Consider the following 21,433-nt stretch of genomic DNA (forward strand, 5'->3'; position numbering starts at 1 on the left):
GGCCATACCAAAGCATGTTTCCTGTGGTGTGCACTTGAGTGGCACTCACCTTAGTTAGTGACATGTAAAAAATGCTGGCTATCTTAGACCCCATCACAGGAAGATGAATGAAGCAATGCCTTCTGGGACAGTAAATTTCCAAGTTACATAGGTTTAGGAAGTTAAACAATCCCCAAAAAACATCCCCTGTACTGTGCCTCTAGAACCCATGGAGGCATTTGGACTCTAAACCCAAGATGGATACATGTTTTGAGTTAAAAATGTGTTGGAGCAATCTGGAAATGCAAAAGCCTGTAAATAACTACATTCTTATTTGCCCCTTAGTTTGGGGAGGTGCGAATCAGGTCACTTCATATCAGAATTGACAAAGGCTTAATTGCTCAAGCGTCCCTAGATTAGTTTAGTTTTCTTTTTGGCAGTCATGCTGAAAAAGTTCAGGACCATTTTTGTGATTATTATCTAAGAGGTTTCTTCCTTCCCTTCCCTCCAGTTTGTTTATATATTGAATACACACACAACCAAACCCCGCTTACAGTTGTAAGGGCTGAAAGCCAATGATAGAAGACAAGCTCTTCCCAGAAGGGAGGGTGTTTCTGTGTCTGTGTGTGTGTGTGTGTGTGGTGTGCCCACCAAAATATATCCACCTTTGTTTTCCTAATTAGATAAGCGATGCCCCAAAGGGACTGCTGTTTTCTAGTAAACTGCACATACAGCACTCTCACTGTTCCTATTAAACTCCTAGTGACCACAATATTATAAAAATATTATTCTGGACAGAAATACACCAGCAGGGACGGTTGCTGCAAAAGGGGAAACTAATACAAAAAAGTTATATAAATCTTACATTCTTACATAAATATTTTAAAAGACTTGACTGAAAGCAGCATTGGGAACATGACAATAATGGTATTTTTAAAACTAAAATAAAATTGTTGCTGGGAGCAGATGGTATTTTTTATTTTTATAACCATATACAGTATTTTTGTCCTAACAAGAAAGTAGCAAATTACCACTTCTTCAAAACCTGTATGGAAGTGGGATAGGAGAGAAAGTTTCTCTGGACCCAAACTTTCCAGAAATGTGGCTTTAGGGGTTATATTAAATTATGCACATTGGTGAGCTTCCTGAGGCGTTACTTTGAGACTGAAGGGGTATTTCCCTAGAATGGACCTTGTTGCTCTTTGGTTTCAGGGAGTCAAGGGCCTTTTCGGTACTGGCACCCACCCTGTGGAATGCCCTCCCATCAGATGTCAAAGAAATAAACAACTATCTGACATTTAGAAGACATCTGAAGGCAGTCCTGTTTAGGGAAGTTTTTAATGACCGATGTTTTAATGTATTTTTAATCTCTTGTTGGGGTATAAGTAATAAATCATCATCATCATCATCATCATCATCATCATCAAGGCAAGAGCTCATCCACATGGACCTGCCTCATCCATATGGGACTGCTTGACTTGGGGGCGGGGGTGACTCCAACACTCCTTTGCACTCCTTTGATGTATGGCCTGTGTAGAGGAAACTAGAATGGACTAGATAGCTGCCACAGAGCCAGAGTGGGGTCATCTAAAAAGGGTTTCTAGGAGGCAGTGGTTGCATTAGCATGTCCCCAGTAAGCCAGGGTGCTGGGTTTGTATGGCTTACTGGGAATACACAGGGTAGTCATGCACACATTTCAATCGCTCCCATGCTGCTTCTACGATGCAATGAGTGAAAGAAGCAAATCAGGAAGTTGTAATCAAGCTTAGTTTATGTGCCATCCCAATTCCAGGAGCAAAGCTTGTTGTTGTTTAGTCGTGTCCGACTCTTCGTGACCCCATGGACCAGAGCACGCCAGGCACTCCTGTCTTCCACTGCCTCCTGCAGTTTGGTCAGACTCATGCTGGTAGCTTCGAGAACACTATCCAACCATCTCGTCTTCTGTCGTCCCCTTCTCCTTGTGCCCTCCATCTTTCCCAGCATCAGGGTCTTTTCCAGGGAGTCTTCTCTTCTCATGAGGTAGCCAAAGTATTGGAGCCTCAGCTTCACGATCTGTCCTTCCAGTGAGCACTCAGGGCTGATTTCCTTAAGAATGGAGAGGTTTGATCTTCTTGCAGTCCATGGGGCTCTCAAGAGTCTCCTCCAGCACCATAATTCAAAAGCATCAATTCTTCAACGGTCAGCCTTCATGAGCCAGGGTTCCTAACCCAACAACAAACCATGGTAAAGTTGGCCAGCTTTGCTGCCTAGTTTAGAAGGAACAGACCCAACTTTGGTTTGGACACCATTAGGATAAACAAATTAAAGTTAGAAATTCAAATTCTGATCCAAGGAACTCTGCATTTTTGGCATATACTAGAGGAAGAATTTGGTACCAAATCCAGGTTAAATCCTTTCTTACACAGTGGACACCACCCTTTCTAAAACATTGTCATGTGAGTTAGGAGTGAGCAAGTAGGTCATCCACACCTATCATGCACAGTGGAGACTGGGTCATTGGGGCAAAGGATGCCCTGCCCCACCAATCTCAGTCTGCCAAGGGACAGCCCCACTTCCAGTCAGGGGTGGCTCTTCCTATTATTGACTGTGGCTCCACCTACAGTTTGTCTTCCTGCTTTCCACCCCACCAGTCCAATTGGGCACCAGCCACCATTGGTCATGTGTGAGAGGGAAATCTTGCCCACCCCTAGGATCTCTCAAAAACTGTTAGGCTACAGCAGTGATTTAAGACATTTCCCCCAAATTACAGTGTACTTGCTAGCCTTTCTGTACTGACTGATGCTCTAATATGTTTTAATTAAAGCTGGATAACCATAAAGCTTCCATCTGCATCTCATTTTAGGGAGAACATTATTACAGGATGATGCAGAAATATAATCAATAATGTTGCCCTGTGGGAAGTACAGAACCCAAGTAGTTTTGAAGCCACTGGAATAATTTAACTTTCAGGTCAGTTCTCACAAAGTTATGAAACTAACTATACTGGCTACTCCTCATAAAGCTCTATGGCTGAATTTTGGAAGGAGCTTTTAGCAGAAACCAGGATGGATCTGTATATTGAGCTGGTGTAAATCCACTGGTGATGCTGATTTTTTACAGTAGCGGAAGTTCCAATAAGATGTTATTCCTTTCTAGGGGACCAAGAGGAGGTAGGCATTAACAGAAGTTGTGAGATCTTTGCACTCTGTATTGCAAATTGTGTCGACATTAAAGAGACCCAAAGTGTGTTCTCAGTTGTTTCCTGCATATTTAATGCATTTATATCCCGCCCTTATCCTAGAGAGCTCAAGGTTCCCCTGTTTTAGCCTCACAACAAACCTATGAGGAAGATTAGGCTGAGAGATAGTAAATAGCTTCATGGCTCAGTGGAGATTTCAGTCTCCTGAATCTTAGTCCAACACTAACCACTACACCACACTGAATCTCCACTACAATGAAGCAGTCTTACATGACATTACAACCAAGTCTTATCAAAGGATCTTAAAATGGCTAATGGTTTGTCTTTTTATGCTTCCTTTATGCCACGTGAACTGGGGACTTGTGCATGTTTGCCGTGGTTGGATCCACGAGTCCTCAATCCTTGGTCCCCCCCCCCCCAAGAATCCTTCCTTCCTTCCTTCCTTCCTCTTTTGTGAGATGCCTTTGCAATCATTCTAATGCCAAAATACTATCTTCCCCTTCCCCTACCACTGCTACTGATTATTGCCAACAGTCACAGACTTCCCAGTTTATTTGAGACTTGTCTTTCTCCTACCAAACTGCCACTGCAGTGTCAGATCCTTAGTTCCAGAAGTTTTTATACATACCTAACTACTTAAATCAGAGGTAGTCAACCTTTTTATACCTACCGGCCACTAATGCATTTTTCTTGATGGTAAAATTTCCTTACCGCCCACCAGTGCTCGATGGAAGGTAGAACCCCCTACCACCCACCTAGAATCCTGAAACGCCCACTAGTGGGTGGTAGGCACCAGGTTGACAACCCCTGGCATAAACAGTTTTTAGGCCCACTGTTTGAGAACTTGGGTGTACTATGAAAATGATTGTTATTTTTTTGTGTCCATCAGGAAGAAAATATCCATACTTTTTACCAATGTGAATGGTGTTATTCCTTGGATAGTAAGTTTTAAAAAACTTCAGTTATTAGTTCTGTATTAAATATTTTCTCTTGGGTTTGGGGTCCTTCTTCTTTTCTTAGAAAGCTCCTAACACGCTAGTTAATTGCAACCTTTGTGTTGCAGTGCCTCTTTACTGCTTTCTCCTGTGCTCTGTTGCCCTCTTCTCCTTTGCTGCAAGGACTGTTCCACCCCTCAGCTGACCTCTGTGTGAAGCAGCTCAGTCAACAAAAGAAGCATACAATAGTCGGCTGCAGACCCATCAGATTTTGTTCCTTTCATAGGCAATAATAATATTCCTCCAAACTGCACATTTTGCAAATACATTTTTCTTTACCTGGGTTTCAGTATAATTTCTGTGTCCCCTCTCCTTAGTTGAATCGAACAGGGCACACCTTGTGCAGAAAGTTATTGTTCTGTTGGGAATACTATTCGACTGGGCGAGTGAGATGGTTTAGGATTAGGTAATGTAATAGAAGCAGTGGAGGGGGGATGCAGACCAACTATTTGGTGAAGCAACAGTTCTTAGATTATTTTTAGCCTACTGATGAATGGGTTTCTGAATGGTTTCGGTGCTAAATATATATTTAAGTATACTTTCCTGGTATATTTTGCAGAAGGTGCTTTGCTGACACAAAGAAATCTGGGCAGTAAGTTAATTTCTGAAATGGAGAGATGCACTAGTACACAGAGAGGATGTGGCTTTCAACTTTGGCAAAAACAAATGCCTATGAATTCTTGTTGTCTGCTTTCTTTCTATCTGAAATCTGGGCAAGGTTGTGTTGTCTGTTTCTGAGAAAGATCGACTTAATATGTATTAAGCTTTGCCATAGTAGCAGAGGAAGGGAGAGTACAAAGGTTACGGAAAACAAAACATTAATTTTCTTGACCAGCTGTGTTACAAGCAAAGTGCAGCTTATTTATAACCATGGCGTACTGTTCATTAATCAAGTCTTTTCTCCACCAATGCCTTTAATGAGAACTATTAAATGTTTTCATGTTGTATTCATCATTGCCATCTGATTTAAAAAACAAAACACAACACAGCAGTCTCCCTTTTTAGGACCTGTGCTTTTCAACTGCAGGTTTTAAAAACAAAACAAAACAGAGGGATAGGGAAGAAAAACATTATTAGGTATGCTTAAAATCTTTTGCAAGATTTTGTGTAATAGGAAAGGGGACTTGTAAATCACACTTGCATGCTTTCTTCACGTTCCCATAAACCTGGCCCTGGATTGGTCAAACTTGGAAACTCTCAAGCCTCATTTAAGGACATGTAAAATAATCAAGAAATAATGAAGCAAAATAGAAAACAATTGATAAGCAGGTGGCTGGCTGACAATGCTTATATGCGGTCCATTTTGAGACTCTTAAAAAATTGTATGATCACAAAATGGTGTCCTAGTTATAGTATCCAAAAGGCAGTAAGCCAGATTCATGTAAGATAAGGGTCTCGACACCATTTTTTTGTCTGTTAAACACCTACATCCCTACTCTTTCATCTAGCTAACTCTCCAAGTAACCTGGCAGTCTCTGTGTATACACACACACACACACACACACACACACACACAATTTCACACTCAGTAGTTCAGAATACACACAGTTCTGTGTCCTACTGAGATTGAAATCTACCTAGCATATGCTCCACAAGCTACATCAGCTACTTGGAAGCAGTCCATGCATTCAGAAGAACAGCCCATTCCCAGATGAAGAATATAATGGTTTGTCCAGTCTGCACATTCTATACGACAACTTTTAACAGGCAAGAATAGTTTAGTAATGGAATAGCTTTAGTGAGTCCACAGTCATGTGGCTCTCTGCCTGATTCCAAATAAGAAAATGTTACAGTCAGTTGCTGTGCAGATCTCTATAAGTAATACGCCTTTGTCAAGTGCACATTGAGACATTGAAATCTGGAGGCCAGTTAATTTATGTGAGAAGGATTTGTAAGAAGCAATGGTGAAGTCAGTTTGTGTGTGTGTGTGTGTGTGTGTGTAATATTACCCCAAGGCTTTCCTCCTCTATAACTGCTAATCAGAGAGACTGATTCAGTTGATAATTGTGTCTTTCTCTGTCAAGGTTGCTTAATAACAGAATTGTTTATTTATCCTGCATCTAAAGAAACAACTGAATTCCTGCTGATTCCCATTATTTTCTTCTTTTTATAGGGACTGTGCCATTATTTCATTCCACTTCAACATTTTTAAATGTTCTAATCCATACTTAGGCCAGATCCTGGCCTCTGTTTAGTCTGGCTTCATTACAGCCCCACTGCACTGACGTCCCCAGGGTTACTACACATTTACACCCTTCATATCTGTGCTCAAAGTATTGCTTCCCAGCAGCTTTCTCGGGTTTGCAAGTCTCCTTACACGTTCTAACTCTTTTTGACCTACTCGGCTGTTCTGAATGAGTTCATTATTCTCATTCTTTCAGTTCTGCGCTTTGCCAATGGTTACTTTACAATATCAGCAGTCTGAGGTTGTCTGGGAGCCAGCTCAAATTGTTTGATTTCATGTTCCAAGGCCAAGTGTTTTCAATGAAGATTTCATTTTAATAATGGAAAATAAGGGCAATAGTCAATAGAAGTCAATGAAAGAAGTAAAGAATTTGACCCTGCAGAAGCCATTTAACCCTCTGAAGAGAGATGCTTTGAATAAAGCTTTTGGAGAGAGACACTTTTATGAACACTTAATCTTTCCCCTCTTGCGGGTTATCTGTAAGGCTACAGTTTCCTATCTACTCAAAATGTCTCTCCCTTGCCCCCCCGCTCGGTTAGCTTGAGTGGTTTGGTTGATTGTCTTGGTCAAGCTGAACAATTAATGCCACCAAGCCTGAACTTTGTCACAAGCGAAGGCCCACCTTGTTTTGATGTCTGTCTGGAACTGCCAAGGTAGAGAAGGGTTTTCAGTCACTATCTGGTAGGCCTACATATGTTATTTTTTACCTGCAAGGAGTAGGACAGAAGACTATAACTTGTGACACAGGTAGCAGGGGTTTGGTGGCACACCTTGACAGAAGCAAAGTGCTCCATGGGTCTGTTTATCATAGTCAGGTATATTCTCCTTTCCAGCTTTACGCTACAGACTGGTCCTCCATTCAGTATACTAGAAATAAAAACCATCCCAAAGTAAGGTGTACTGTAGCACACACACTAACAGTGCATTTCTAAGCATATTTTTTTCAGAAGTAAGGCCCATTGTGCTCAAGGGGGCGGTTGCTCTGTAAGCTACGTGTACATAGGAGCCCAGCCTAATTTAGTGTGTGGCGCACTTGCCAAAATGTTTCCACCTTTGCATTAGGCAAAATAATGCCTGTGAGTACACTACTGGGGGGGTGTGGAATGAACAAATCTGTTCCCAGATTCAGCATTGCCTTGATTTGTCAGAAACAGACTTGATTTCCCCCTACCTGTTCTCCCCCTACCTTGTGGCAACGTCAGTATGGGTCTTACTGTAGTTTGACAATGACGTACATAAGCCCATTTAGTTTTCAAGAAGAAAATGCTGTGGTGGGAAAGAGCAGACCCAAGGAGTTTCTAAGGCTCAGGCAGGTATCACCCTGTGCATTAAGCAAGAGGAAGATGTGAACTGGGATGGAGCATTTCAGACAAACATGAGCTGTTGATGGAAAAGCAGAAGCTAGTATGTTTGTAGGCCAAATTCCAGAACTATTCACCACTAAAGGCTACTATCAACCTTACTAGCTGTTATTGTATACAACAGTAGATGCTAGGCAGGGCTGAGGGGAGCCTGTAATGTTATATTTGTGTCTAGCCACCCCTGACTTTCATTTTCCTTCCAAACCTGACCTTAGTTCAAAATGGCCTTGAGGGTTCCTGTGCCACAAAAGTTTAGGATCTGCCAGCATTTCCACTGAAACCCCTCATTTTCAGGTTAGCGATTTAACCAAACGATGTGGTCTGGACAGAAATGCAAATGTTGGAAGGCCAGCTGCAGATTTCACATGATTTCTCTTTTCACAATCAATGCCTTATATACTTTCCCTTTTGTGTGATACACACACACACACACACACACACACACACACAAAATGAACGATTTCAGGCATTCTCAGAGGTGCTGAATTGAGAGATCTAAACATAAGTGTTTGGATTATTAAAAAAGAAGAATTCCATGTTTGCTTTACAAGTGGGCCACACAACAAAATTGCATAGCACACCAGTACACCTGTTTTGAAGTTGAAGAGAGAGGTTTACTACTGTTGTTAATAAACAAAGGACATACAAGGGATGTTTCTTGTGTGAGTCAGAAATCCAGTATCACACTATTGACTGTTGACTTACACTATTGGTAATAATATGCTAGTATGGTAGTATAAGTACAGACTTAGAAAATATCCATTTGTTGAATTTCTGCCTGTCAGATAGCAAATAGTTTATTATCCAGACACACACACACACCCTGCCAAAAGGTCAAAATAAATCACTGACAAATGCCGGGGGTGGGGGGAGAGGAACATGTACCAAAGCTAGACCAAGTACAGTTTGGGCCATGCTGCTTCCTATTTACTTTCTATCAGTATTATGTTGGACCAATAAGCTGGAATTGTATTTGCAAACAGACTGATTAACTGCAAGGATAAACACTGTATATTAAGACAGAGTCAGCAAAGATTTTGGAAAGGGAAGCCATGCCTTGCACATCTCACTGAAGGATGTCACAAACATGTGGATAATGGAGATAGAGTTGATACAGTCTTTGACAAGGGCCCTCATCAAAGACTCTCTAAAAATGAGAAATTGCCCTGGCATCAAAGGAAATGCCCTTTAGTGGATTAGCAGCTGGTTAAGAGATTAGGCAACAGATGGTAAGCATAAATGGGCAGTCTGTACAGTGGAAATAACTAAATAGTGGGATTCTCCAAGGATCTGTTCCTTCTTTAAAATGCACTAATGACCTAGAAATGAGAGAGAAAGTAGTGGCGAATGAATATTTGCAGTTGATGGCAAGTTGTTCAAGAAAATAAGACAGATTTTTCAGAAGGGTCTTGTTGTGTATTCCCTCTTTAAGAGGTGAGCCCAGAATAGCTCCGAAATGGAGAGCAACGAAACACTAGCACAAAAATGTGAAATTAATGCAAATTAATAACAACAAATTTCTGGCCTGGCCTTACATCGGAGACCAATCTGACTTTAAGATGGGCTGTAAGTCAGAGCATCAACTTTGCATGCAGAAAGTTCCAGATTCAATCTCTGTATTTCAAGGTGGGACTGGGAGAAACAGCTGTCTGAAATCCTGGAGAGCCACTACCAGTCAGTGTAGAATGAGGTAGAGTATCTATGGCCCTTCCGAAGTTGTTGGACTCCAACTCTCATTGGCTCTAACCAGCATAGTCCATGACCAGGGATGATGGGAGATGTAATCCAGCAACATCAGAAGGGCTGCAGGTTCCTCATCCCTGCTGTAGGCAATCCTGAATCCTAAATGGGCCAATGGTCAGACTTGGTATAAGGCAGCTTCCTATCTTCCTACTAGTGGGTTCTTAACAGTTCACCTTTGTGCTTCACATCACAGTAACCAATTTGAGTTTTCGAAGAATTGCAGTAAAGCTAGTCTAGTTTACAGAACTGAGCGATTCAGAACTGTCCCTTTCCCAAATGAGTGGTTTTAAACTCAACAACAAGGAGTGGATCTGCTGACTTCACCTTTAGGCCCTAATGGGATAAAGGCATCATATAGCAGGTGCTTCAGAGTGCTTCAGAGTGTACAGAGAGAAAGGCAGAGGGAGAGGGAGAGGGAGCTTTAACATGCCTTGAGCCTCTAGGATAATGCAATATTTTGTAGTTACCAGTAATTGAGATAAGCCTTTTGGTTTATTTTTAGCCTATTAATTGGTGCTTTTTTGTCCTCCAGCAGTCCATGTTTTCTGAGTGCTAATTAACTGGCAGATAAAAAATCCAATTTGTACTTGCTTCTAGTCTGAAAAATAATTAAAAGAAGGAGGTGCATGGGCCCAATAAAGGTAACTTGCTCAAGATATTCCTCCGCAACCAAAAACTTCCTTGTCTCTGTTGTGATGAATGCCTTCTTCCGAGCAGGTGAGGTTGATCCCTGACCTCTCTTAACTCAAAAGAAAGTTTTAGTAAGCAATATATATATCTTTATCTTTAGTCACCACATAATTATCTTTGCTGACCGTCAATAACTAGTCTGCCGTCATTCCTCCCCGGAAGTCCTCTTGTTATATATCTTGAATTATTGTTTTAAGCCATTTAAATTGTCTGGATATTATATACCCGTTTACCAAATTTGTTCAGTTCTTTGTGTGTGTTTTTAATGGAAAAAATTGGGGAAGAAATAAGTGCTGCAGCTCTGTACCATGAATCATAGAATTATAGGACTGGAAGGTACCCCAAGTTTCAACAAGTACCCCTATCAACAACCACTTGCCCTTTCTGCAGCAAATGCCCTGCTCCTGCTTTTCATATGATTAAGAGAAATGTCAGGAATTACCCGCAATATGGTCTGCTTTAAATGGTATAATTCAAGAACAGGTCAGTTTAAGAACAACATCCTTGCCACTCTGGTTCCCAAACTCATAAGAAATCCATAGAATCAGATAATAAGAGTTGTAGAGTTGGAAGACAATCACATTTACAGAATCCATGACAGATGGCCATTCAACCTGTTGAGAAACCTCCAATGAAGGAGAGTCCACCACCTTCCAATATAGTCTGTTCCACTGTCAAACAGCTTTTCAGAAAGGTCTTCATAAAGTTTAGTTGGAATTCTTGTCATTTGAATCCATTGGTTCAGGTCCTACCATCTGGAGCTGCAGAAAACAAGCTTGCCCTATCTTCCATGTGATGTCAAAACCAATTGTGTTTTACAAAGCAAATTAATGCACTCTCTCCACTTCAGTATTGTTTTATTTATAGTCTACTGTATTTAATTAAAGATAGGTCAAACCTGCACACACACACCCTCCAATAAACCCAGAACCCATGCACATTCCTGTTTCCTGGTGAGCTCACTGTCCAATTTAAGTAATTAAAGAGTTTGGAGAAGAAAGGAAGCAAAATAAATAAAATTTAAAATTGCATTTAACAAAACAAGGTATGAGAAATTATTCAGCCTAATTCTCTGCTTGTTCTTCCTATTCCTTGATTAGTCTAGAGATAACCAGAGGACCGTATCAAGACATTAGAGGAGTAATTGGATGTGTTGCTTATTCTTTGTACTGTAGCCAGTTTATATCACTCTGGACATCTCCCATCTGTTAGCCCAATTCAGTGGATCACCTTTAGAGGCAATAGGACAAACAGTCCACTTGGTAACAGCTAAAATAGCACTGCATACATAGCAAGTGAGTCACAGTCGCCTTGCTCTGTCCTATTTTCTGTAAAAACGCCGTGCTATGTAGGGGAGGTAATGCAGCCTTTGGATTGTAGACAACTAAATTCTACTCAGAGTAAACCTATTAAAATTAACAGGCCTAGGTAAGTCATGTCCATTAACTTAAGTGAGTCTACTTGGAGAAGGATTAGCTTTGGAAGCAGACCAGAACCAGGAACCCTATTGTGGATGGATTTGGTGCAGTTAACCAAATACAAAATTGTGCATTGTAACAAAGTGCATTCCTCAAGGGCCATAGTCCAGACTTTGCTTGTTCCAGAAAAGGTTCCACCTCTGAATTCTGGCTCATGCAGAATGTTTCAAGGCAGCTTCTATCTCTGTTAACATTGTAACGGTCAAATCTTCTCTTACCTTCTGTTTAATTTATGATGCTGAGCTTCCAAAGGGTTAGTTGATGGATGTTGCCCAGTGACTCACAGTTTCTGTTTGCTGGCTGACAGAATCCATTAACTGCCTGAACTTACTGACTTCTGTGACAGCTGTGACAAAGGCACAGGTTTTGCCATGCCAAAGACTGCTGTGTGGTTTTTCCACCTGGAATTTTCTCCACCGGTACAAGGCTGGTATTGGACCTTTTGGCACCAACGGGGCATTGTTTTCAGTGGCCTTGCATACCTACTTTCTCTCTTCCTCAGGAAAACATTCCTTGCCTTCACACCCACCCAGATTTCATCAGTCAGGTCTATTGTTTTGCAAGCTTTCTTGGCTCTCATGACATCCACTTTTTATCACCTACACCTACACTGCTAACCCATAAATCCCCTGAACTCGGAATTTGAGGGAAGAGTAGAAGAGAACTTTAACACTGACAGGTTATGTCAAAAATCTCAACTAGGAACTCGCATAGTCATCTGAATAGATGGCTATCCTGCATGCTCTCATTCCATTCCTCGCATTTAGTCTTGCTGGAGGGAAAGTAGAGACGGCACTGCACAGACAGTGGGGTTGTCCTTGCTTATAGACTCATCTTTTTGTCAGCCTTTCCCTTAGAATAATCTGCAACATTGCTCCTTGTAATGCTTTGTTTTTCCTTATTATCGTTGGTATCACATGTCATTTCTCCATCCTTGTTCCTGCGCTGCTCTTTGTGCATTTTCACTACACACCTGTAAAGATCAGCCCAGGAATAATAAGGGATAAGTGACACAAGGAGTGATAAATGGACTGCTTGAGATGCCAGATTGGGACATCTCCATTAGATTTACTCAGAATGATTTGGGTTGCTTGAATGGGTTGCTTGAATTCCCGTGCTAGTTGTCGGCAAGCCCTGACAGATAATGCAGCACTGGCATATTAAGTACCCATATCACCCAGGCAATTACCACAACGGGCAGCCTTCTTTACGCTTATTGGACATACATGGATGGGAAAATGTGTGGAATGGGAATTGATGTTGCAGCTTTCTCCTAACTGGATGAAAAATTTCATTCACCCCATGTGGGGCCGGTCAAAAGAACTCGCTACACTTCGCGGCAAGTCAAATGGTCTTCCATGGTCTTTTGTAAAGTATGTTTCTTCCGAATTTTAATCTCCTTGCTGAATTTGTAAAGTTAGGTGTGAGAGCTGTTCTCCTTTATGGCTTGTTTGCTTTTGTAAATTCTCTGTTGTGAAAATAAGGCATTGGACTTCTCTGTCCCCATTTCCAATGTGGTAAGTTGGTCTTTCCACTGATATAACAGACCTGTGTCTAAACTATACCACTTCAAGCTGGAACTGGAGCTTTCATCTATACAAATCCATAAGAGATGTTATACCACTTTTAAGAATACATTCCAGCAAGGCAAAGGCACTTGAGGAGGATGCAGAGCAGGGATGATGAGGGGTGAGCCCTAGAGAGGTTCCAATGGCCCTATTTGACCCGTGGACCTAGGTGTCCTGATGCCTGCTTTGAAGGTTAACATCAGCAACTGGAAATAAAAGTGGCCAGGTTGGCCATGGGAATAATGTCGCTTGTAGTTTGACCCTCACTCGGTGAGCCAGTTTGCACAGTTTACAGAAGTGAGTGCTGCATTTCTTAAGACTCACCCAGTAACCTATGTCCAGATTCAGAGGAGAGAGTGTAGGGCAGGGCTGGCAAACTCTAGATCTTGCCCTCTAGATCTTGTGGCATACAGCTCTCTTCACCCATTGCCGTTGGCCATGCTGGCTGGGCTGATGTGAGTTAGAATCCAAAGCATTTTGTAAGGCACTACATTGGCTAGCCCTGCAGTAGGATTTTATAATTATATTTATTGGCTAAGCCTGAAATTGGTGGTGGAGTGCATCAGAGGTGTGAAATAAAATTAAATGCAATTGGTAACTCAGTGAGAACTAAACTGTCTCCCACCTGATCTTAAAGGAAAATGTGCTTTGGTTTGCATACATATCTCCCTAATTTGCTACAACCTTGGCACTTCACCTGGATAATTTTCCAGCAAAGGCCGAGATCTGGAATGCATCAATCTTTCCATTCTGTTGATAGATAGAACAACTTTTTCCTCTGGGTGGCAAAGAGAATCTGTGTCCAGTTCAACATTGAATTAATACTCGGGCAGTAAAGGTTGTCAGTCCATAATTAGTTTAGGAAACTCCAAGTATAGTCTAGAGGTGTGAAGTTCGGGGGCATTCTGGGAATGTTTTTAGAGGCATTCATGTATGCATGCCGACCATTTCTCTGCTCGATATTGTTTCCTCAAATATCCTGGGGGAGGGGATATGCAGGTCTTCATGCCCCCCTCCCCCCGGCTTGAGGCTAAAACTGCTTGGGGGAAATGACCCAAGGAGAAAAGGTCCCCTTCTTCTGCTCTAGATTAAAGCTTCCTGCAGCTGCTTTTAAATATTTAAAAAATGATGGGAGGGAAATCCTATGCACCACTGTTTTAAAACTGAGAGGGTTTCTATGAGCTTAGACATTGTAGAAAGCCATGTGCATGGCTACTGCTGCTACTGCAGCAAACCACGGGGGTTTAAACATTTGCGTGGTGTGTGGGTTTCAAAGTCTATATTTTTGGAAGCTGAAACAATATTTTGTTAGGTTTTACAGCAGAGCAGGGCCCAAGAGATACGGCATTTTTCTTTACTCAGAGCTTCATCCAACTTCACTAGGTTTGACATAGGCCTCCTTAGAAGATGCCCGTGATTGTGCCCTCTGCAGAGTTTTTAGAGCTGATTACATAAAAATGGGGCTGGATGATTTAGCTCTGTAATTTGTAAGGAATCAGGGCAGTGGGCAGCTTGAAAGTTGTTTGTCATGGGAATGAACAGTTCTTTGTAAAATGCACTAGTGGGGGATGTGGGGGAAGTCATCTGGAGATTTTTTTAGAATTAGAATGCCTTAAGAGTACATGTATGGAACATATACATTAATCCATTTTTGTTGCATTGGTCTGGTCAATGTCATCTCTAAATTACTCTTTTAAAAGAACTGCTTGTTGTCTTAGGCCAAATCCCTTTTCATCCAAAGTTTTTTAAAAAATTATTCTCCTGTCATTCCTGGAGCTATAGAGTTGTTGATCTTTTTATTTCTTGTTATGAGAATCAAACGTATTCCATATGACACAAAACTTAATATAGTGAAGGGCATTTTAGTTTACAGTGGTACCTCGGGTTACATATGCTTCAGGTTACATACACTTCAGGTTACAGACTCCGCTAACTCAGAAATAATACCTCGGGTTAAGAACTTTGCTTCAGGATGAGAACAGAAATCGGGCTCCGGCGGCGTGGCAGCAGCAGGAAGCCCTATTAGCTAAAGTGGTGCTTCAGGTTAAGAACAGTTTCAGGTTAAGAACAGACCTCCGGAATGAATTAAGCACGTAACCAGAGGTACCACTGTACTCTATATTCCAGGCCGGAATAGACAAATTTGCTAATGTCATTTTCTCCCAGTTTCTGTCCCCCTGCCCCAATTTTCTGCAATTTCAAATCAGTTTGTGATATGTGTATTTTTTAAATGCCCTCAAGGGGATGAAACAACTCCCTTATGAAGAAAGGTTGCGTTGGAGCTTTTTCCATTTAGAGAAAAGGTACCGTATTTTTCGCTCTATAGGACGCACTTTTCCCCCTCCAAAAATGAAGGGGAAATGTGTGTGCGTCCTATGGACCGAATGCAGGCTTTCCCGGGCTTTTTGCAGCTCCGCGCCACCCTCCAGACCCCCGCGCGAAGCCGCGCGGGGCTCCGGAGGGTGGCGCGGAGCTGCCTGCGCCCCAGGGCTTCCTGCAGCTCCGCGCCACCCTCCCGATCCCGGCGCGAAGCTGCGCGGAGCTCCGGAGGGTGGCGCGGAGCTGCCTGCGCTCCAGGGCTTTTTGCAGCTCCGCGCCACCCTCCAGACCCCCGCGCGAAGCCGCGCGGGGCTCCGGAGGGTGGCGCGGAGCTGCCTGCGCCCCAGGGCTTCCTGCAGCTCCGCGCCACCCTCCAGACCCCCGCGCGAAGCCGCGCGGGGCTCCGGAGGGTGGCGCGGAGCTGCCTGCGCCCCAGGGCTTCCTGCAGCTCCGCGCCACCCTCCCGATCCCGGCGCGAAGCTGCGCGGGGCTCCGGAGGGTGGCGCGGAGCTGCCTGCGCTCCAGGGCTTTTTGCAGCTCCGCGCCACCCTCCAGACCCCCGCGCGAAGCCGCGCGGGGCTCCGGAGGGTGGCGCGGAGCTGCCTGCGCCCCAGGGCTTCCTGCAGCTCCGCGCCACCCTCCCGATCCCGGCGCGAAGCCGCGTGGGGCTCCGGAGGGTGGCGCGGGCTCCGGAGGGTGGCGCGGAGCTGCCTGCGCTCCAGGGCTTTTTGCAGCTCCGCGCCACCCTCCAGACCCCCGCGCGAAGCCGCGCGGGGCTCCGGAGGGTGGCGCGGAGCTGCCTGCGCCCCAGGGCTTCCTGCAGCTCCGCGCCACCCTCCCGATCCCGGCGCGAAGCCGCGTGGGGCTCCGGAGGGTGGCGCGGAGCTGCCTGCGCCCCAGGGCTTTTTGCAGCTCCGCGCCACCCTCCAGACCCCCGCGCGAAGTCGCGCGGGGCTCCGGAGGGTGGCGCGGAGCTGCCTGCGCCCCAGGGCTTCCTGCAGCTCCGCGCCACCCTCCGGATCCCGGCGCGAAGCTGCGCGGGGCTCCAGAGGGTAGCGCGGAGCTGCCTGAGCTCCAGGGCTTTTTGCAGCTCCGCGCCATCCTCCAGACCCCCGCGCGAAGCTGCGCGGGGCTCCGGAGGGTGGCGCGGAGCTGCCTGCGCTCCAGGGCTTTTTGCAGCTCCGCGCCACCCTCCAGACCCCCGCGCGAAGCCGCGCGGGGCTCCGGAGGGTGGCGCGGAGCTGCCTGCGCCCCAGGGCTTCCTGCAGCTCCGCGCCACCCTCCCGATCCCGGCGCGAAGCCGCGCGGGGCTCCGGAGGGTGGCGCGGAGCTGCCTGCGCTCCAGGGCTTTTTGCAGCTCCGCGTCACCCTCCAGACCCCCGCGCGAAGCTGCGCGGGGCTCCAGAGGGTAGCGCGGAGCTGCCTGAGCTCCAGGGCTTTTTGCAGCTCCGCGTCATCCTCCAGACCCCCGCGCGAAGCCGCGCGGGGCTCCGGAGGGTGGCGCGGAGCTGCCTGCGCCCCAGGGCTTCCTGCAGCTCCGCGCCACCCTCCCGATCCCGGCGTGAAGCCGCGCGGGGCTCGGGAGGGTGGCGCGGAGCTGCCTGCATTCCGAAGCCTGGTGCGCACTGAAGAGCGCGTCCGGGCTTCGCGCACCTCTCCACAAGCCTGGGGAGACCGGCTCGGTTCCCTAGGCTTGCGGATAGCAGGCTGTTCTGGGGGCTGGGGTCGGGGGAAGCTCGGGCTTCCCCCGCGCCTGCCCCGTGCCTGGGGAGGGAATTTTTTTTCTTTATTCCCCCCCCCCAAAAAAATAGGTACCTTGAACGCACCTTGTTTTAGAGGGAGAGAACAAGAAAAAAAATTTTTTCCCTGTTCTCCCCCTCCTATGATCCGGTGCGTCCTATGGTCCGGTGCGTCCAATGGTGCGAAAAATACGGTATACAATGAGAGAGGTATACAATGGAGGTACGTATATAAAATGATACATGGCATTGACAAAGCCGATAGAGAAAGGTTTCTCTCCCTTTCTCATCACAACACTCTAACTCAGGGACATTTAAAGAAGTTGAATGTCGGGAGACTCAGGGCAGACAAAAGAAAGTACCTGCTCACAAAACATATAGTTAAACTATGGAATTCACTCCCACAAGAGGCAGTGATGGCTGCCAACTTGGACAGCCTGAAAAGAAGTTTAGATAGGTTCGTGAAGGATAAGGCTATGAGTGACCACTATCCATGAGGTCTATGTTCTGTCTCCACTGTTGGGGCAGTATGCCTCTGAATGCCAGTTGCGGGAAACCCTGGGAGGGGAGAGTGTTGATGCACTCAGGTCCTTCTTGCATGCTTCTCACAGGCATCTGGGTGACCACTGTGAGATCAGGATGCTGGACTAGATGGGCCATTGGCCTGATTCAGCAGGCTCTTCTTATGTTAACGATGCATATTGACTATGGCGGTGCTGGTACTTGGGAAGAGCGTTAGGAAAAAATCAGATTTTTCATTTGTTTCCATCAACTACCCATACTCTGTGTTTCCATGTAATTGCTTTTACCATGGTTTTCCATATCATACAGGAACTATTTAAATATTATGGCATGTTGCTATGATTATAATTTTAATTATCACAAACATACTTGGAGTTTTTCATCTCTCTAATCTCATTATATGTCACTCTGTATTTTGGTTTAGTTTACTTTGCAACATGCTGTGCTCACAGTGCAGATTGCAATTCCAGCATGTGAGTTACTAATCACCATGACTAAAGCTGCAAGCTGGACGAGGGGAGGCACTTAATTGCCTTCCAGAAACCCTTCAGTATTCTGAATGTAGAACTAAGAGCCAAGGATGGCTGAGCGTCTAATCTTAAATTATTCCATGGACTCCCTGAGCAGATTTGGAAAATAAAATGCATTTGGAAACATGCTGCTTAAACGCCTTCATATCATGGACTTTGCAACCTTAGGATAGACAGCTTTGAGTACAGGGATGGGCTCAGAGAAAAGTTTCTTAAAAACTAACTCATACGCTTTTGCATATTTGTCGGTTGCAGTTTCAAAGTAAAGGCAAACATGCAAAGATTCTCTCTTTTTAAAGAAAGTGCTAAAGATACACCAACTCTCAATTGACACTTGCCATTGTTTTTTTAAAAATCAGATGAAAGCTGTATCACAATCAAATACATGAATGATCAGGTGTCTCCTAGCACCTGGGTACATTTCTCATATAGACCCTAAATGCTGAAAATGTTGCGCATGCCTATTATAGCCCTTGTAAAAATCCTTAACTGGTAATGATCAGCAGCACATCCCTAGTTTTAATCCATTTGGGGATGAAGCCAAGCAGTGAACCAGAGAACCAAGAGCTTAGCCAGCACCCTGATGGTCTGCAGTCTCTGTTCAGCTGTGTAGAATTTAGCTACAGCTGACAGCATCTGTCCCACTCTGTTAAACACTTGAGTTCCGTAGCTGCAAATATAAAAGCTTTATTACCCTTTGGAAGATGTATTTCTTTAGCTTATAGGCACTTCCTGGCAAGACAGACTGCCTTTTTCTGCCTGCTTGTTCCCCCCCTCCACTACTGCCACAGCAAAGGACTGCTACTGCTTGGTGACCACTCCCTTTTTCTGTTCACCTAGATTACTCTTGCTGCAAAATGTACTAAGAGCCCTGCCTGAGAGCGTGTATATAATCAGCCTGGTATGCTAACAGCACCTGTGTCGAAGCTGAATTCCACCATCCAGGTCCAAAAGGCAATGCAGAGCCCATCTAAAAAGGATGCCCATGTAAAAGAAGATTTCACATAACAGTGTTAGATCCAGATGACCAACCATTGAAATATAACCTCACATATTGGGTGGTAGCCAACATTGTGCAAGCATATTTTCCCTTTCTCTTCCCCCTCCCCTATAGACCCCTGCCCCCATCTGCTCCAGAGGGTCCCCCAACACTCCCAAGCAGATATGACGGGCATGTTGAGGGCTACAGGGGCAGAGAGGGAAGTTGAGTCCTGTTGTGTAAGTGTAAGTCTGTTTTGCTCTCAGATGGGCACAATTGGAAGTCACCCATTGTTTGTGTAGCTTCCTTCTGGAAACCTGTAGTATGGAAAGGCATAACACTTGTAACTTTCAATTGTGTTATTTTTTTTCAAGCGAATATCCTGCCTTACTGATGCTTTCAGCACTACAGTTTATATGTATCTGCTGTAGATGAGCATGCAAGAAAAATTATTGCAAGTCCAGGTTAGGCACTTGTTGCAATAAGCAAATCCTCATGTACCATGCTCATAGTAAATGATGTGGAAGAGAGCAGTGGGTTTTCCTTGATTCAGCTCTTTGATCTTCCAGTGTTTCTGAAATAAGAGTGCTCCGTTGAGCAAAAGCCTAATAACCGAAGCATATATTTTGACAGGTTAGACTGAAGCCAGGTTTTATTTGTTTAGAAGTCCCTTAATAATGGATAAAACAAATAAAATTTGAGAACTTTTTCTAGTGTGGAATGTTAAGCTTGCCTTCTTAATCCATCATTTCCCCATGGGGCTTTTTCCTATTACGGCTACAACGTCTGTCATTTAAACTATGAAGGATATGTCATTTCTTATTGACCCTCACCTCAACTATGGACACACACATAGAGACAAATAGATAGCAGAAATGCCAGCTCCTTTTCCAGGCTTTGTCCAGCCCTGCAGAGGCATCCCAAGTATCCCAAATGTCAAACACTAAACTCATGCAATGCTGCCCACAAGCGCTGCTTCAGTCTTTAAAATGGAGACAGGGCCTACAGAGGCACTGCCTGTTTTTATGCCGATATATTTATTTTATCACTTTAATTTACTATAATATTTATGTCCTTCGTGTCCAGCCTGTAATGATATGTTCAGGGTGGCTAGAAGTAACATCACTATAAAACAGTTCACACAGTGAACTAGAAACTGCAGAAAGTTAACCAAAGGACACAGCAGATAATGCACAGTCAATTTAAGAGTCAGACAAGACTATAAACAGACTGAAGTAATAGTATTTTAGCCTTGTATCTAAATATCACGGAAGAGGGAGCAACCTCACAACAGAGGCCATGTCAATCATGCCTCTGATGGTGGTTGGGCACAGAGCACAGCTTACTCAAGACTTGAGTGGATGGGTAGGGTCATTTGAGAGAAGCAGTCCCTTCAAGCAGCCTGGTCAAGATAATAACCAGCACTTTGCATGTGTTTGTTCATTTGTTTAGAGTATTTTTTTATGATACCTTCATTAAAAACTCCCACAACAATATATGGTAAAATTATAAAAAGAACAGATTTAGAAACAAAAACAAAACCTAGCAGAACAAGCAGCTAAAAACAAACTGTATCATTCAGCAGAATGGGTAAGCAAACCTGGATTGCACCAGGTGGTGAAAAGCCTGAGCAAATAAAAACACCTTTGCCAAGATGACATCAAGGTTGGCACTAGTTAAACCTTCCTGGGGAGGGCATTTCAAAGACAGGAACTGGGCTCAGGAACAAACTGGAAGCTACTGCGGATGAAATAGCAATGGAGGTAATGTGCAGAAAGGGAGGCAGGGCTCTAGCTCAAACTCTGACTGCCACATTTGGGTCCAGCTGAAGTTCCTGAACAATTTCCGTGTTATTACGGCATGTGCAGTTGCGGCCAGATTCCCCTTTCCCCAGGAACAGGCACAGTTGGGCAAACTGCACTCCTGACCGGCCAGGAGCAGAGCTGTTCCAGGGCCTGCTATGGACCTGCTAATCCTCCAGGAGTGATGGATACCCTGTCCAAAGTAGACTGTACCTGGTGACCAGAGCCATCTTTCCCATAGGGCTTAGTAGTGCTTTGCACCAGTGCACTGGCCTCTCAGGGGTGCCCCAGCGAGTGAGGGAGCTGCACGGCTTTGTCGGTGGCCTCCCCTTTTCTTGCATGCCCGCCAGCTACACCCCGCCAAC

The 21,433-nt window shown here is 44.6% G+C and overlaps 1 protein-coding gene across 3 annotated transcripts in view; it reads left to right on the forward strand.

Annotated features, from left to right (window-relative positions):
- The window catches only part of LHPP (phospholysine phosphohistidine inorganic pyrophosphate phosphatase), a 113,523-nt gene that overhangs the window by 80,486 nt on the left and 11,604 nt on the right, over positions 1–21,433 (forward strand). Inside the window, exon 7 of one of the 3 annotated variants that reach the window (XM_081005325.1) lies at positions 19,402–19,511. The exons of the other annotated variants lie outside the window; for them this stretch is intronic. Coding sequence (XP_080861451.1) covers positions 19,402–19,495 — 94 coding nt within the window. The 3' untranslated portion in view covers positions 19,496–19,511. Of the gene's footprint in view, positions 1–19,401; positions 19,512–21,433 lie in introns of those variants that run through there. 3 annotated transcript variants of the gene reach the window in all.

The sequence above is a fragment of the Podarcis pityusensis genome (assembly GCF_964106645.2).
Source record: "Podarcis pityusensis genome assembly, chromosome: 5".
NCBI lineage: Eukaryota > Metazoa > Chordata > Lepidosauria > Squamata > Lacertidae > Podarcis > Podarcis pityusensis.